This window comes from Sorex fumeus, unplaced genomic scaffold, assembly GCF_029834395.1.
Source record: "Sorex fumeus unplaced genomic scaffold, SorFum_2.1 ptg000044l, whole genome shotgun sequence".
Taxonomy (NCBI): Eukaryota; Metazoa; Chordata; class Mammalia; order Eulipotyphla; family Soricidae; genus Sorex; species Sorex fumeus.
The window spans coordinates 37,397,207-37,415,980 of NW_026606101.1; the positions used below are offsets into that span (position 1 = coordinate 37,397,207).

The following is an 18,774-nucleotide window of genomic DNA, read 5'->3' on the forward strand; positions in this document are numbered from 1 at the left end:
ATTATGAGTAATTCTATGAGCATCCACAAAGACACAAGTCTTTGTGTGGATATGTCTTTATTCCTCTTGGATAAATATCTAAAAGAGGAATTGGTGGGCCATACAATGAGTGCTTAACTTTTTAGAAACTACTAAATTATAGCTGCTCTGTTTTGCCTCCCCCCAATTCAGCATCATCTGAGGCTTTCAGTTCCTTCATAAACCCACCAACACTCAATAGTCTCTTTTTTCTTTAACTTTTTTATTGAATCATTGTGAGACAGACCATTGCGAAGCTGTTCATGATTGGGTTTCAGTCGTAAGTATTCCAACACTCATCCCTCTACCATGTACAATTCCCAGCACCAGTGTCCCCAGGTTTCCTCCCATCATCCCAAACCCCCAACCCCCTGCCTGCCTCTATGGCAGGTGCTCTTCTTTTCTCTCTCTCCCCACCCCCTCTCCTTTTGGACATTGTGGTTTGCAATATCAATACTGAAAGTTATGATAGCCTTTTTGGATCACCTGTGCTCCTAATGATGTTCTTCATAGGTATTTATAGATATTTATTTGAGATGTGTCCCTTGTGCATTAGGATACAGCTCTGGTTGTTTCAATACAAACCTAAAATGATAGAGACCTGTCCACAAAATAAGCAGTGGAGTGCAATCAGTCCAGAGCTGGTACAGAGGTGCCATGATAACACGGGCATGGTATCAGGTTCCACCCTTAGTATTCCACCACTCCCTTGGACATTGCACTTACCCTCCTAATCCAACAAGGCGAACAGTCACACTTCCACATTCCAGCTGGAATGCACCAGCCAGCTGGAAACACCACCCACCTCTTTCTCAAGAACAGAAGTTATACACATCACTTCACACACATCCCACTGGTCACCACCTGGTAACATGGCTTTCGTTAGGTGCAAGGACCAGATAAATAATACCTTTCTCTCTCTGTAGCTCACTTCGAACAACTAATTCTATTATTATAGAAAAGTAAATAGAGATCGTGGGGGGCAAGCAGCAAACCCTGCCACATCATCATAATTGTACTTGGGATATTTATTTTATAACTCCACCCCCTAAACCATCCAGGTGATTCTGTTTGATATGTCCGAATACTTAGCAATACATTTGACCTTTCCAACTATCTTCTTTCTTACATATTCTAAGTCTGCTTTGCTCTTATCAATTCCCATAATGATTCTGACACATTTTATGTGTTTCACTAGCATTTTCTTTTTCAATCTCTTAGGTCTTTTACATACTTGGGGGTTTTCTTTTTGTTGTTGTTTTTTAGTTTTTTAGTTTTTGTTTTTTGGTGACACCAGCAGTACACAGGACTTACTCCTGGCTCTGCACTCAGGGATGACTCTTGTGTAGGGTTCCGGAAACCGTATGTAGTGCCGGGGATCAAACCCATGTCACACATGTGCAAGGAGAATGCCTAATCCACTGTACTGTCTCTCCAGCCCTTGACTTGCTTTTTATTTCTTAAAATTGTTGAACCTTTAAGTCAGGAGTGGGGAATGCCCAGTTCGCAGGCCATATAAAGTCTCTGAAATCACGTGATCTTTCCTTGGTACAAAACAAGACAGCTATGTACACTTCTCATTGGCTGTCTGTGGCCCAGCTTGCACTGTATAACCCACATAGGATGTGATAAATACCCAAATAGCCTTTGGCACAAAAAATGTCCTTGCACCCATTCTTAAATACATAAATATCCCCGCAAAGCCTTAAATCCTCTGATTAAATATTAATAAATGAGGGGGCTAGAGCAATAACACAACAGGTAGGGAGTTTGCCTTGCACGCGGCCGACCCGGGTTCTATATCCAGTATCCCATATGGTCCCCTGAGCACTGCCAGGAATAATTCCTGAGTGCATGAGCCAGGAGTAATGCCTGTGTATTGCTGGGTGTGACCCCAAAAGAAAAAAACAAAGAACAAAAAAAACTAATAAATGAAATAAAGATCAAAAAGAGTTAAGAATTTTGGGTGCAGGGGGGACACACTGAGGTGCTCAAGGCTTACTCTTGGTTCTGTGCTCAGGAATAACTCCTGGCAGGGCTCAGGGGACCATAAGTGGTGCCAAGATCATATCAGGGTCCACTGTGTGCAAGGCAAGCACCTACCCACTGTAATATCTCCCCAGTCCCTGAGAAATGTTTAACATTAAACTATATAGAAGCTTTCAACTATAGGGGTTGGAGAGATAGTACAGTGGGAAGGGTGCTTGCCCTGCACATGGCGAACCTGTATTCAATCTCAGCATCCCATGTGGTCTCCCAGGCACCACCAGGAGTAATTCCTAAATAAAGAGCCAGAAAAAAACTGCTGAGCATTGCTGGGGTAGCCCCAAAGAAAACAAAAACAAAAGTTTACAGCTATATTTTTTACCTTAAGTAAGCAGATTTACTTTATTTTTTTAATAAGTAGACTTATTTTTTTAATATCACTTTTTAATTTTATTGAATCACTGTGAGATAGAACATTGCAAAGCTGTGTAGAGACAGATGACAGCAACATTTTTATAAGAGAAATTTTTCACAAATATTAATTCATCTGGACCTGAGAGAGAATATAGAAGGTGAAGTGCTAGTCTTACATGCAGCCAACCCCATTGGATCTTTCAATGAGAAATAGAGCAGGAACCACACATGGTCCCCAAAGTACAACCAGGAGTGATCCCTTAGCACCAAGCTAAGAGTAAGCCCCAAGCACTTCCAAGTATGACCCAAGCTCCCCTCAACTTTTTTCCCCCATCAAAACAGCCACTATTTTCCGGTAGAAAATAAGCTTGGGGCCAGAATAATAGCAGGTACGGCCTTGCATGGGCTCAATCTCTGGTACCCATATGGACCTCCAAGCACACTAGGAATGCACCCTGAGTACAGAGCAGATGTGACCCCCAAAAAACAAAAACCGAACAAGAAAAATTAAAAATAAGCTTCGTGGTGGCTGGAGCAATAGCACAGCAGGTAGGGCATTTGCCTTGCACATGGTCAACCCAGGTTCGATTCCCAGCATCCCATAGGGTCCCCCAAGCACTGCCAGGAGTAATTCCTGAGTGCACGAGCCAGGAGTAAGCCCTTTGCATTGCTGGGTGTGACCCAAAACCAAAAAAAAAAAAACCCAGCTTGGCGTTCCATGATTGACCAGTGAATCCTCACTTATGTAGGAGTGACTTAGGGAGGCTCACCCTTACAGAAGAAATGTTCTGCTTTGTTTTTCGTAACAAGCCCTAAGTGACAGATGCATAAACCTAGACCCAAAGATGGAGATCTTTTTCAGATGAACTACTCTCTTGAGTCATGCTTCCCATTCAGTCCCAAATCTGTCCCCTTGTCAGCACACTTCACGGACATAACCATCTCCAATTCAGGGATGGTTTCAATCTTTGGTTCCTTGAGTGTGATCTTACGGTCCAGCCATCAAACTGCTTATAAGTCTGCTTCACTTTTCTGCCCTGTAAGGTCCAGTCATCACCCTGTAACAGTAGGCCCCTCCCTTTATATCAGCCAGGGATTTCACCCACACACATTCTCTTTCTCTCCTGAGACCAGACATCAGCTATGAATCTACCTGCTAAGCATGAAGATTCCCCAAAAAGGATTATATTGGAGGAGGGAGCCAGAAGTCTCACTCACACCCAAATTTCATTTGAACACACAGATATTTGCTAGGGTTAGAATCAAACACCTCGCTTAGGTATCTTTAGGAATACCCATATAAGGTGTACCTAACATTTTTTAATTATATGTATTTATATACCCACAAAGATCGTCATCCTTTAGATAAAAGCCCAGAATGGTCAGAGAGTGTGAAGCAGGCAAAGCACTTGCTTTGCAACCTGGACTTGATCTCCAGCATGACAAACAGTCCTCCAAGTCCCACCAAGAGTAAGCCTTGAGCACAGCCAGGTGTGACACAAAATCCAAAATAAAATAAAATAAAACACCAGAATTATTTATGTGATTATAGGGGAGTTACAAAACTCAATCTGTATGAATTCTACAACAAAGTCTTATTTTCTCAATCTATTAAAAACTAATGAAATTTTGAGGTAGATAATCCTTTGATACAGGAGGTTATACTGAGCTTTGTAAAAGGTTCACCACATTCCTAGACTCTACTCTCTACATGCCACTAACACATTCCCATTCCCAGTTGAAGAAATTTTTTTTTAATTAGTGAAACACCATGAGGTACAGTTATAGACTTACAAAATTTTGTGCTTGGGTTTCAGTTATACAATGATCAAGTACCCAAAGAACTTTTCTTTTTTTTTTTTTCTTTTTGGGTCACACCCGGCGATGCTCAGGGGTTACTCCTGGTTTTGCACTCAGGAATCACTCCTGGTGGTGCTCGGGGGACCATATAATATGCTGGGAATCTAACCCAGGTTGGTTGCATGCAAGGCAAATGCCCTACCCGCTGTGCTATTGCTCCAGCCCCAGAAGAAATTTTTTTAAAATTCCAGACATTACCAAATGTCCCTGGAAGGCCAAATCCTGCCAAGCTGAAAACCTCTGGCTGAGAAACATGAAGGGGTTGAGCAAATACCGCTTGTGTGCACCCAGGCATAAACTTTTTAAATAGGAGTCAAGCCTCTGAATTAGGTCACATGCAGCAACTTGCAGCCTTTGGCTAAGAATTTTAATAAAAACAAGTATAACAGCTACAGTGTGCTTACTGCCAAGAGAATATTAAATGGATTACCTCTAACCTTCACAGGGGCTGCCAAATCAGTTGATTAATCCTACTAAACAAAAAAATGAAATGGAGACTCAGAAGGTCACATACATTAATAATGATCACACAGAGTGAGCAATAGTCAGTGACTGAGGCCTGACCAGCGAACTGGATCATCTCCCCACTCCGCCAGGCTCTACCCCACAGCAGTGACCTTTGCCTTTCTTGCTGCCTATGGAGGTGCCATCTACATCTTTTCTCCATACAAACAAAATTTTTAAAAAAATTTTTTAAAGCCATGGTTTACCCAAGAATAGACGAGATAAGTACCAGGAGGTTTACTCCATGGCTTGGAGGCCAGCTGCACACGCTAGGGGGAAAGGCAGCTCAGATAGAGAAGGGAGCACCAAATAAAGGGTGTTGGGAGGATCCTCCCAGGATGGGAGATCCATGCTGAGAGTGGACTGTGGACCGAACATGATTGCCACTCAATGCCTCTGTTGCAAACCACAGAACTCAAAAGGAGAGAGAGAACAAAAGGGAATGCCCTGCCACAGAGGCAGGGTGGGATGGGGGGAGTGGAGGGTGAGAGGGATACTGGGAACATTGGTGGTGGAGAATGGGCACTGGTGGAGGTATGGGTGTTCGATCATTATATAACTGGAACTCAAGCACAAAAATTTGTAAGTCTACAACTGTACCTCATGGTGTTTCACTAATAAAAATTAATTTAAAAAACTACATAAAAAAGCTATGGTTTACAAAGTTACTGATAGTCGAATTTTAGGCATACAATAATTCAACACTAATCCCTCCACCAGTGTTAACTTTCCTCCACCAGTGTTCCCAGATTCCCTCCCCATCCCAACCCCCACTTGTCAACTTGACAGGCACATTACAAAGTTCCAGTGGTTGCCGCTTAGATTTTAAGTTTTCAGTTATGTTGCATCCGTGTTTAATGGCTGTACCCCTCACTCATATCACTGGGATAACCGAAGCCCTGATACCTGTTACATTACTTCTTCAAACAAAAAAAAACCCAAAATTTTTAAAGAGCAAATTTATATTCTAAGGAACTACAGAATGAGGTCCATGAAATGCCCTGCTAATTTGTCAAAAAACATTTTGTTTCATCAACCATTATTATAAAACAAGGGAGTCCCTCCTGCATCTATGGAAGGAAATTATTCTGTTATGCAACTTTGATTATCCAGAGCTCTACTTTCAGTTCAAAGCACTCTTTATCTCAGCCTACTTGATTTATCTGGACCATAAAATAAAGTCGCTGACAAAGAAGAGAAAGACTCTTTGGAAGTTTATTTCCACCACAATGTATCACAAAATGATGATACACGAGAGGTGAAGTTCCTTACCACAAAGGATACTTTTAAAGAAGCCAATCAGGAACCCATAAAATAGTCCAAGGCTTAAGGCACTGGCAATGCATTCTGCCAGGAGTGGTCCCTTAGCACAGAGCTAGGAGCAAGCCCTGAGCACCTCTGGGTTTGGCCCCAAACTAATAATAAAATGATAGTAAATAAAGAAGCCAGGAAGACTGGAAAGTTTATAGACTTTAGGCTAAAACAGTGCTTTTTAAACCTTTATGTTTGAGATGCCTTTCTCCTAAGAAAAAAATTTTTTATTAGTGAAACACCATGAGGTACAGTTGTAGATTTACAATTTTTTGTGCTTGGGTTTCGATTATGCAATGATCAAATACCCATCCCTCCACCAGTGCCCATTTTCCACCACCATGGATAATATCCCTCCCACCCCCACCCCCCCCATTCCACCCTGCCTCTGTGGCAGGGCATTCCCTTTGGTTCTCTCTCCTTTTGGGTGTTGTGGTCTGCAAAAGAGGCAATGAGTGGCAAACATGTTCAGTCCATAGTCTACTTTCAACATGCATCTCCCCTCCTGGGAGGATCCTCCAAACACCCTTTATTTGGTGCTCCCTTCTCTATCTGAGCTGCCCTTTTCCCTAGAATGCCCGGCTGGCCTCTAAGCTATGGAGTAATCCTCCTGGTGTTGATCTCAGCTATTCTTGGGTATTAGTCTCATATTTTGTTACTTTATATCCCCCAGATGAATGCAATCTTTCTATGTCTATCCCTTTCTTTCTGACTCATTTCGCTTAGCATGATACTTTCCATGTTGTACCACTTGTATGTAAATTTCATGACTTCATCTCTTCTAACAGCTACATAGTACTCCATTGTGTAGATGTACCAAAGTTTCTTTAACCAGTCATCTGTTCTTGGGCATTCAGGTTTCTTCCAGTTTCTGGCTATTGTAGAGTGCTGCAATGAACAAACAAGTGCAGATGTCACTTCGACTATACATTTTTGCCTCTCTGGGATATATTCCCAGGAGTGGTATTGCTGGGTCAAATGGGAGCTCAATTTCTAATTTTTTGAGAATCGTCCATAGTGTTTTCCAAAAGGGCTGAATCAGTCGGCATTCCCACCAACAGTGAAGGAGTGTCCCTTTCTCGCCACATCCGTGCCAGCATCGGTTTCTTTTGTTCTTTTGAATGTGGGCCAGTCTCTGAGGTGTGAGATGGTATCTCATTCTGGTTTTGATCTGCATCTCCCTGATGATTAATGATGTAGAGCATTTTCTCATGTGCTTTCTTGCCATTCAGATTTCTTCTTTGAGAAAGTTTCTGTTCATTTCATTGTCCCATTTTTGGATGGGGTTGGATGTTTTCTTCTTGTGGAGTTCAACTAGTAATTTGTATATCCTTGATATCAACCCCTTGTCAGATGTGTATTCGGCGAATATCCTTTCCCATTCTGTAGACTGTCTTTCTATTTTGGTCACTGTTTCTTTTGAGGTGCAGAAGCTTCTTAGTTTAAAATAGTCCCATTTATCTATCTCTGTTTTCACTTGCTTGGCCAGTGGCGTGGCATCTTTGAAGATACCATTAGCTTCAATGTCATGGAGGGTTTTGCCAACTTTGTCTTCAATGTCCCTTATGGTTTCTGGTCTGATGTTGAGGTCTTTAATCCATTTTGATCTTACTTTTGTACATGGTGTTAGGCAGAGTTCTGAGCTTTTTGCATGTAGCCGTCTAGTGATGCCAGCACAATTTGTTAAAGAGGCTTTCCTTACTCCACTTCACATTTCTTGCACCTTTATCAAAGATTAGATGATCATATGATTGAGGGGAGATGTCAGTGTATTCAACCCTGTTCCACTGGTCTGCAGTTCTGCCTTTGTTCCAGTACTATGCTGTTTTAATTATTACTGCTTTGTAGTAGAGTTTGAAGTTAGGGAGGTTGATTCCTCCCATTTTCTTTTTCCCAAGAATTGCTTTAGCTATTCGTGGGGGCTTATTGTTCCATATAAATTTCAGGAGTGTTTGCTCCATTTCTTTGAAGAATGTCATGGGTATCCTTATAGGGATTGCATTGAATTTATACAATGCTTTCAGTAGTATTGCCATTTTGACAATGTTATGTCTTCTGACCCATGAGCAGGGGATATCTTTCCATTTCCCCATGTCCTCTTTTATTTCCTGAAGTAGCGTTTTGTAGTTTTCTTTGTACAAGTCCTTTACTTCCCTCCTAAGAAAGTTTTAATGAGCCCAGTCTATAGGTTATTAAAGAGGTACCCAAATAAAGATTTATGATAGTAAATCAAGAAATTTATTTTACCATCAACATTTGACATGTGATAGGCCTGGAGATAATAGCTCAAAGGGATGGAAAATATTCTGGTACGTGGAGATGCCAAGTTTGAGCCCCCAGGGTACCTGATGGTCTCCAAGCACTGCTGGTTATGACCCTGGTGACCCCTAGCACTGCTACACCAACTGATACAACCCCCAGCATCATACCAGAACCACCTAGAGTAGCCCACAGGCCTCCTAAGCACCTCCAAGATCTTGACAAGCCCCTAGCTGATATGTTCTTGAGTTCCTGTCCTCCTTTTTCCCACTGGCATTCCAAATTATACTCTAATGTGAAATGTTTGGACATGCAAATGGACACATAAGAGCATATTTACATAACAGCTCTCTTATTCCTTTCCTTTAGTACTGAGATATTACACCAATAAAATGTATTCCAAGAGTTTAGTTGATTAAAGTTCTCTGACCTGAAACATTTCCCCATTCACTGATATCACCTTTCACTATGGGCTGCACACTGGAATCATCTGAAAACCTAAAAATCACAGATGCCTCACCACCCCAAGATACAGCTATTTTGTTGTGACTTGTGTGACTTGGCAGGGAAATTACAGATTCTGCCAAGTTCCCAGGGAGACGGTCATGTGCATCTCTGGTAGATTGCTGCAAATACGGTTCTCCATGCACCAGATCTCCCTGAATCCACTCTCGAGTCCGTGCCCTTGGAGACACTCTCTCATATGGACTAGGGGTATAAGCATGTGACTTGTCTTGCTCAGTGAAATGTTAACAAACGATACAGACAGAGATGAGAAAAATAACTGAGTGTTAGGTCTCTCCTCCTCTTTTGCTACTGGTGGAAATGAGACACCGTGTGAGAAAACTCGGTCATTTGCTGAAGACCTATGGCTCAGTCAACAGCCCTCACAGCCACCAGAAATGAGTTAGGTTTTCTTACATCAATCAACTAACAGCTAAAGCCACATCAGCGACTCAGACAAAACCAGAACTGCCCCTGTGAATGCACCCCAAGATGCTCACCTAGAGAGTAATGAGCAAGTAAAGTAACCTATCTCTTAAGACAATGAAGTTGAGGACCAGAGCAATAGCAGAGAAGATGGGGCATATGCCTTTCATGCAGACAACTTGGGTTCAATCCCTGGCATCCCATATGGCCTCCTGAATACCATCAGAAGTGATTCCTGAGTGTAGAGCCAGGAGTGACACCTGAGCATCATTGGGTGTGGCCCCGAAACAAACAAAAACAACAAAAAGACACTAAAGTTGAGAGGAGTTTGTTATGAGTATTAACTGATTCAAACCAAAGTTGAGGGCTGGAGAGAGCACTCACTAGGCCACTGCACATACTTTGCATGCAGAAGGCCTGACCTGAGTTAAATCCCCAGCCCCACATGGTTCTTGCACACAGCCGAGAGTGACCCCAGAGCATGGAACTGAAAGTGGCCTCTGAGAACCATTAGATATGCACCCCCAAAAGAACCCCAAAGTGGATGGGGCTGGAGCAATAGCACAGCGGGTACGGCGTTTGCCTTGCACACGGCCAACCTGGGTTTGATTCCCAGCATCCCATCGCCAGGTGTGACCCAAAGTGCCAAAAAAAAAAAAAAAACCCCAAAGTGGAGAAGCATTGTTATGTGATGATTATGAATACTAGTGTTATTTGTTATAAAAGCAATGCTCCTTGCAAATTTGGAAACAACAAAAACTATCAGGTAAAAAAATTAACTGATTAGACCATGGAGGCAAGGCTGATGCTGGCATGCCTTCAGTCCATTTTTGTTTTCAATTCCCTTAGACCTAATTCTTCAGAAGCAAACCATATCGAAAGCTTACATCAGGGAACAGCTAGACATCAGTACCTTTGGCACACTTATATGAAATAGAAAGAAACCAGTCCTGCCCTCAACTGATCTTTTTCAAACAAAGACATCCTAGTGGCCCTGGGGGCCTGGGCTGGACAGGAGGATGATTCTGCTGGCCCTGCGTACTGAAGCATCTTGTGCATAGCTGATACCTGGCACCCAGTTCTGCTTTGCCACCTCTGGCCATGGTTCTCTAGTTTCATTTCAGTATATTTCTAGAGAGTGGTTAAAACGATCTCATGTAATATTAGATATTAATTACTTTCACCAGTAATATCATAAAAGTTTTCCCTTTTCATTCAAAACTTCAAAATTCACTATTTTTCCTCTGAAGATGATAATGTCTTAGAAACCTACTTTTTCTCTAATGCTTTAGAATAACTACAAAGAATAAAAATGAATGAAAATGGGTATATTTATATTTCAATATTAAGAATCTAAATTTTAAAAAGGAATAAACAGGTACATTATTGTACATTAAATCAAGTACAATTAAAGAATTGTACTGTACATTACAAGCTTAATAAATTGCAAAGAATATGTGTAGTTATTTATTCTTCTGTTCAGTAAAATATTATAGTTGCCATGGCAACCACCAAATCTCACAGTGAGTGTGCTACCTCTAAGATGTCATCACTTTTTGTGACAAATGATATGAGCAATATATCATCGGGTTCTAGTATTAAATGTTTTGAAATGCTTTAAATAAAACAGGTATATTACTGAAAAATAAAGATTTTAAAGACCTTTAGTTGTTAACAGTCTTAAGTCTCTTGAAGTTTTAAAGAAATTAAGTACTTTTACTTAAAAAAAAAGACTTAAAGTAATACAAGTTTCCACAAAGTTATTTTACTGTGGACAGAAGCAATAGTACAGTGAGTAAGGCTCTTGCCTTACATGTGGCTGACCAGGGTTTGATTCCCAGCATCCCCTATAGTCCCCCAGAATAATTCCTGAGTGCAGAGCTAGGAGTAAGCTCTGAGCACAGGAGAGTGAGGCTCTAACTCCCCCCGCCAAAGTTATTTTATTGAAAATGTACACAGCACTCATTTTTTGTCCTGAAAAATGCAAATAAAGAGAGTGAATAAATACTTTCCCTAAGCTAAGCAAACTTGAAACACTAAATTGACATTTTCACCACAAACATTTAGTGGGAAAATGGGGAAGACACAAGAATTACCTTATTTTTTCTAATCTCTTGGACTCTTTATTAGTTCCTTGAACTACACACTAGTCCTTAATTACTGCTGCATATTTCTACTACCTGCAGCTTATCAAAGACCTCTTTATAGTATTAGATAACCTTTTTAAATTTTTGTTTGTCTGAATCTGGTCAGCCACATGCAAGACAAACACCCTGCCAGCTCTAACCTCTTTCCAGTCAAGTTTGTTAATTGTGTTTATCTGTCTGTTTGGGGGCCACACCAGGGGAATTCAGGAGTTATTCCTGGCTCTACACTCAGAAATTACTCTTGACTGGCTCAAGGCACCATATGGGACTCCAGGGGAATCTAAACCGGGTTGGCAGAGTGCAAGCTAAACCCTTTGTACCATCTCTTCAGTCCTATTAATTTTTAATGATAATTAAGATTATTTGTTTGACAAAAGTGGTTCGTCAAGTAAGAAAAAGATGAAAATTACAATCTTTAGTAAGATATAATAATTTGTATGTGTGTTGTTTTGTTTTATTTTTATTCGGTTTCATAATTTTCAAATGTCAAAGCTCAAATGTGAAATATTCTTTTTAAGAGTTTGTAACAGGCCGTGATGAGGTAGCTCAGCCACTAGGGGGAACCTGGAGTCTTTTTCTAAAGTATAAAAGTACAGGGATCTGACAAGTACTGGCTTAAAAAGCGTTGCAATTCCCAGGATGGGAGTAGCACGCTGAAAGTAGACTATAGACCAAACACGATTGTCACTCGATGCCTCTTTTGCAAACCACAACACCCAAAAGGAAAGAGAGAACAAAAGGGAATGCCCTGCCACAGAGGCAGGGTGGGATGAGGGGGATGGAGGGTGGGAGGGATACTGGGATCCATGGTGGTGGAAAACGAGCACTGGTGGAGGGATGGGTATTTGATCATTGCATAATTGAAACCCAAGCACAAAAATTTGTGAGTCTACAACTGTACCTCATGGTGTTTCACTAATAAAAATTTTTTAAAAATGATACAAACAACGGGACCAAATTCATCTTGCCATGCAAAATAACTCCTCTCGCATAATCTCATTTTTTCTCCAAAAATTAAAATTAAGTTATACTTTTATATTTTAAAATGTGTAAAAGTTATTTTCTGGAACATAAAGAATAAAGAATGTAGTCAATATCCAATTAATGGAAATGAAAAGTTTTGAAGGCCAATGAAATCAATATAAACAAAATTTTGAACCAAGAGTAGGTAGGCTGTGCCCTGGAAAATACAAGAACTATTTACTAAAACCTTTTTTTTTTAGAGCCAGATTCTCTTTATAGGTTCTAAGTCTGACAAATGTTCTTCCTTTGTATAATCCCATTGGGAAGTCAAACTTAAAACTACATTAACATATACAGAATTACTAGGGAGGAAAAGCCAGGACGGAAAGATACATAGGCTCAGTGGCTGAGGGTTGAGGATACTTTAGTAGTGGTGGTGGAGGGGCTGTTATCAAACCATAAGCTTTTACACTAACTTCCTAAACTATTACAAATAAGATATACATAGTAGCACTTTACTGAGTTGTAACCTGATGACTTGTGTACTACACCTTAATAAAACACAAAAGTCACATACAGGGGCTGGAGAGATAGCACAGTGGGTAGGGCGTTTGCCTTGCACGTAGCCGACTCGGGTTCGAGTCCCAGCATCCCATATGGTCCCCTGAGCACCGCCAGGAGTAACTCCTGAGTGCAGAGCCAGGAGTAACCCTTGTGCACCTCCAGGTGTGACCCAAAAAAGAAAAAAAAAATTTTAAAAAAAAGTCACATACAAGGGCCAGATAAGTAGTACAGTGGGTAGGGCTCTTGTCTTGCGCATAGCTGACCCGGGTTCAATCCCTGGCACTGCATTTGGTCCCACAAGCCCCATTAAGAGTGATCCCTGAGTGCAGAGCCAGGAGTAAGTCCTGGGCATAGTCAGCTATTGCCCCAAAACAAACAAGCAAAAAGTCACATATGTCTGTTGAAATAAGTATTTCTCGTTAGTGTTCTAATCTAGCACTGACTTCATAGAACTAAATCACACTAAAACAACATAATTACATTATAAATTAATTAAAATGTTCTTAACTTACTTAGAGACTGCAATAGCTCTAACTTGTATTTTTCCATCCGGTAGAGTAATAGGCTTTGTATACTTAAATGTACTATTTTCACCATAACCAATTTTCTTTAGAAATTCAGGTTTGCTGCCATCCAGGGTATAGTATATATTGACATCTGGGGTGTCTGGGAAAAAATAGAGTAAAATTGTAGTTAATAGCAAGGTAACAAGTCCCCAAATAATGCCTACAGCTCAGTTTTTTAATGATTTTGTTTTGGGTCACTCCTAGCCGAACCTGAGCTTCGCTTGGAGCCTGTGGTGCTCAAAAACCGTGATCAATGCAAGGGATAGAAGCAGGATCAATCACATGCAGGAAAAGCATTGATTCCTGTCTCTCCAGTCTGTACTGAACAAAAATGCTTATAAGCTACAATAGGCGCATATGTGCTTATATACATTATATACAGAAATGTATATAACATATTTATGTACTTATAAGCAGTGATAACAATTTAGTTCTCCATGCCAGGTGCTGTACTTTAAACAAAATAACTGATTTCATCACTACAACCCTAAATAGGTCCTATTTATATCCATTTTAAAGGTGGGGAAACTAAAGTCCAAAGAGGCCAAGAAACTTGTTAAAGACCAGAAAGATATTACAGGAGTTAAGGCAGTTGCCTTGCAAGTGAAAACCCTGGTCTGATTTCCAGCACCATTTATGGTGCCCCAAGGATGACAAGCAGTGAGTCCTGAGCACAGAACCAGGAGCAGCCTGTAATAACCTGAGCTGTGGCCCAAGTCTTCTGACAGTTTACCTTCTGTTTGCTTGGTTCAATAGCTCTGCTATTGTGATTTTGGCTCTCCACATGAGCACTGATACAACAGACTAGAGCTTGATTCTAAGACCATGTCACTAATTTAAAAGCAAAGGTTGAAGTTTTCATTTTTTGAGCACTGCTAAGAAATTTTTTGGTCATATTTTATTGGATTGGAAAGTGGTTCCACAACTTAGTAGCAAACATTAAAAGTATTAAAAAAAAATTTAAGACTCAGAAAGTCAAAAGAAGACACATAACTAAAACTTCTCCTCATACTCTTTGGGTCAGACAGTAAAACAGTCAGGATGCTTGCTTGCCTTGCAAGCGGCCAACCTGGTCCTGGGCACCCCAAGTGCAGAGCCAGGAGTAAGCCCTGAGCACCACTGGGTTTGGCCCCAAAACTAAAACAAATTAAAATAAATAAAATAAAAATCTTCCTGCCACTCGAAATAAGTTGCCCCACAGCAGTCATAATACTTAATATAAGCACATATATACATATGACCCACCCCAATTTACCACATATACCATATTTGATTTCACATCTTTCCTATTTTAATTGAACAACAAACATATCTTGGTATAGGTATACTGATACAATGTATACTGGTACATAAAAAATATCCCCATTAACATTGTATGACTGAAATGTAATCACAAAAGTTTGTAAGTTTGTAACTGTATCTCACGGTGATTCATTAAAATAAAATTAAAAATGTATATCCTCATTCTTTGTTAAGGTTGTATCATATTCTCTATGCAGATAAACCAATTTTGTTTGTTTAATTTGGGGTCATACTCAGGAGTGTTCAGGACTTATTTTTGGCCCTATGCCCAGAGATTACTCCTGGTGAAGCTTTGGGAACCATTACTGTACTATATCTCTGGTCCAATAAACCAATTTTTAACCAATCTACAGAAAAACATTTTAGGCTTTCTACTCATCTATACAGTGTTATAAATATTTCTATTATTATTGATCTCCTATATTTCAAAAATGGAAATATCTGTAGTTTTAATTCTCCCTTGAGGGGGAGAGGGTCGAAAGGAACTGGGGACACTGGTGGAGTGAACTTGGCACTGGTGATGTGATTGTTGTTGGAACATTGTATACCTAAAACTCAATCACAAATAATTTTGTAAAGCACAGTGCCTTAAAAAAAAAAAAACGTAAAAATAAAATAAAATAAAGGGGAAAAAAAACATGTAAATTAAAAAACAAAACAAAAATAAAAAGAAGTATCCTCTAAGGGTTGAAGAGATAGTACAGTGGGAAAGGCACTTGCCTTGTACAACAGACCCAGCTTCGATCTCCAGTACCAAATATGGTCCCTGAACGCTACCAGGAATGACCCCTGAGCAGAGTCAGCAATATGCTCCGAGTGTAGTCAGGTGTGACCCAAACCACCCTCCCCCCAAAAGAAATGTGCTTTCAGGGTTGGAGTGAGAGTGCAGTGGGTGCAAGCAATCAAACTTAGTTTGATCCCCAGCACCATATAAAGTCTCCTGAGACCCACTAGAAATGATTGGTGAGTACAAAGGCACATGTAGGTCAAAAACAAGAAAGGAAGGAAAGGAGGGAGGGCGGGATTTTTTAATCGTAAATATTAAAAAAATTGCATACCCTATCATTCATGACATCATTTGTTCAAAATTGTTCAACATATTCTAAGCATTGTAGACACGTGATAAAATTTGTATTTTATTTTGACAACCTAAAAATATATTAGCTCTAATATAAAAGAAAATTATAATATACTATTGATTGGAATTTGCAGTCTAGGAAGCACAAGGGTTACACCATAAATTAAAAAATCTTTACTTTTTTTTTTGCAGTGCTCTACAGTTAGGCCACAGCTCTGACTTCACAAGCAGTTTTTAAACATGTCAGTTATTAAATATATAACTATATATTTATTGATTATGTATCAATGTGGGGCTGGAGTGATAGCACAGCGGTAGGGTGTTTGCCTTGCGTGCAGCTGGCCAAGCCGAGCCCAGTTCGATTCCTCCACCCCTCTCGGAGAGCCCGGCAAGCTACCAAGAGTATCTCGCCCACACAGCAAAGCCTAGCAAGCTACCCATGACATATTCAATATGTCAAATAAGTAACAACAAGTCTCATGATGGAGAGGCCAGCTCCAGTAAACCGATGAACAACGGGGGAGGGGGGGGGAGGACAGTGTTACAGTGTATCAATGCAATCCAAAAGTGATTGTTACAAGTATTTTTCAGATATTTTATCTATAAAACTTCCCCTTTTCCTCATGTTAATTACATGTGTGTATATGTGTGTATTTTCATGGAATTACCAAGAAATATATTTACTCTATTTCAGTAACAATAATTAAGATTTATTACATTCTAGACTCCCTGTACCTTATAGGTAAACTCATTTAATCCTCACAATGGTTCTGCATGGTATAATAATAATTAAGATTTACTACATTCCAGACTTTCTACACCTTATAGCTTAACTCATTTAATCCTCACAATGGTTCTGCAAGGTAAAACAATTAAATATTACTATCACAATTGAACAGTGAGAAAACCAAGACTCAGAAAGGTTAAATAATATGTTTATAATTATTAGGAGCTATCAAAAATCAAGATTTAATCTCCAACCTGTCGGTGTTCATAGACCAAATATATTTTCCCACTAAAATAGTGAATATCCTGAGAAAGTCTGGAGAAGCACCAGGATGTCTTACTGTGATCAGTGCTGACCATTTTGTCTAAGTACACAGATCTTTAAAAGCACCAAGTACAACACTTTCAAATTTTGAAAAGTACTATAAATTAAAGGTCCTGATTATAACTGCAATTAAATCAACAACCATATGAACCACAGGACAAGTTAAATGACTTCGAGGACATCTGATTCTTACCTGACTTCATCTCCAAAAGTGTGTTGTTATTAATTTCATTGTTGGCTTTTCCCGGCTGAGGCACTCGCAATGGTATGATCTGGGGGACACACACTGAACCAGCTGTCATTTTGCCTCCTTACAATGAAAAATAGGTGATAATTAATTACAATGAGGTCTTACACTTGAACACTAAAACTCAATAGAAAAGCCTCCTTTAAGGATAGTAAAACTGGTACAAACTAAAGAGAATACTTTAAATATACTCCTTATAGCACAGCAGTAGGTTGTTTGCCTTACAGGCGCCGGCCTGGCCACGAGCCGAGTTCAATTCCTCCACCCCTCCCGGAGAGCCCGGAAACCTACCTAGAGTATCTCCTCCCGCCCCCCCCCCCCACACACACACACAGCAAAGCCTGGCAAGAATCCACTAGAAGTATTTGATATGCCAAACACAGTAACAAGTCTCACAATGGAGAGGTTACTGGGCCTGCTCCAGCAAATCTATGAACAATGGGAGGACAGTGCTACAGTGCTACAATGTTACTGCATAGATGAACTATTATTTTAGCTGTATTACTGTATTTCAGTGATTTACAACAGCTCAGTTATGTATAAGGAACACAAATGAATGAAACAGAGGATGGAAATCTTTCAGAGGACATGTTAAATCAACATGTCAACTCAAAGACCATCCCAAATGATTTGATCCCAGCCCTGCTGCCTTACCCGCTGTGCTATCTCTCCATGCCCTGAGGGTATACTTCTTGCACCCTCACTCTATTTACAGTTTGCTAGCTTACTTATCGACGTAATCATCAATCTTATTTATCAACTTGTGGACTGAACATTTAAGGCTATTATTCGTTTCTATTATCCACACACACTTTATTCTGTGTGTGCGCGTGTGTTTCTAACGAGGCTTCCCCGAACACCTCGCGGTCCTGCTTGTGCGGACCCGCCTTCCCACACTGAGGCGCCTACACGCAAGGACTGGACTCTTGGAAAGTGCCGGCAGGAGGCGGGGCTTCGGCATGACGGAGCAGTGCTCAAGGGAGCAGTACCCACTAAGGAACAAGGACGGCGGGGTTGAGAGGGGAGCCCTTATATTTTCATTGAAACAAAAGTCAGTTGGAAGTAGGAATCATCGTAAAGGGGGTCGGCGGTCTGCTCGGGTATGCGAGGCGCTGAAGGAAACTCGGAGATGGATACACACAGCCCAAACGTCCAGGGAGGCTGCACACGGCGCCCCCCGCCAGCTCCCTCCCCGCCCGAACCCGTCACCCAATCTGGCTCCGTCCCGGCCCCCGAGAGTGAGGGGTCCGCCTGCCTCTCTGCTCCCCGCGACCCCACTTCCCGAACGAGCCCCTCTCACCGCCGCGGTTCTTCACGCACAGACCGGTTACCAGAGACGCCGCGACCGCGCCCCGCCCATGCAGGCGAGGACGCTGATTGGTGGGAGCCGGGCTTCCTGGCAACTAGCCCCGCCCCGCCGCGGCTGCCTAGCGGCAGCGCCTTTTCTCGATAAAGTTTCATCGGGGGCGTTCTAGAATGAAAAGAAAAAAAAACAGAGAAAGTGGAGGGGGGGAGGACACCCAATTCAAAGCGTCCGATCGGAACCAGGCTCGTCGTTCCGACCGCACTGACAT

At 41.0% G+C, this 18,774-nt stretch overlaps 1 protein-coding gene across 1 annotated transcript in view; it reads right to left on the reverse strand.

Moving 5' to 3' along the window:
- The window catches only part of DZANK1 (double zinc ribbon and ankyrin repeat domains 1), a 99,887-nt gene extending 82,628 nt beyond the window's left edge, over positions 1–17,259 (reverse strand). The window contains exons 1-2 of the mRNA XM_056121720.1: positions 17,147–17,259; positions 13,469–13,622 (exon numbers count right to left, since the gene is read on the reverse strand). Of these exons, the coding sequence (XP_055977695.1) occupies positions 13,469–13,622; positions 17,147–17,255 (263 nt within the window). The 5' untranslated portion in view covers positions 17,256–17,259. The remainder of the gene's footprint in view (positions 1–13,468; positions 13,623–17,146) is intronic.
- Positions 17,260–18,774: the final 1,515 nt, after the last annotated feature.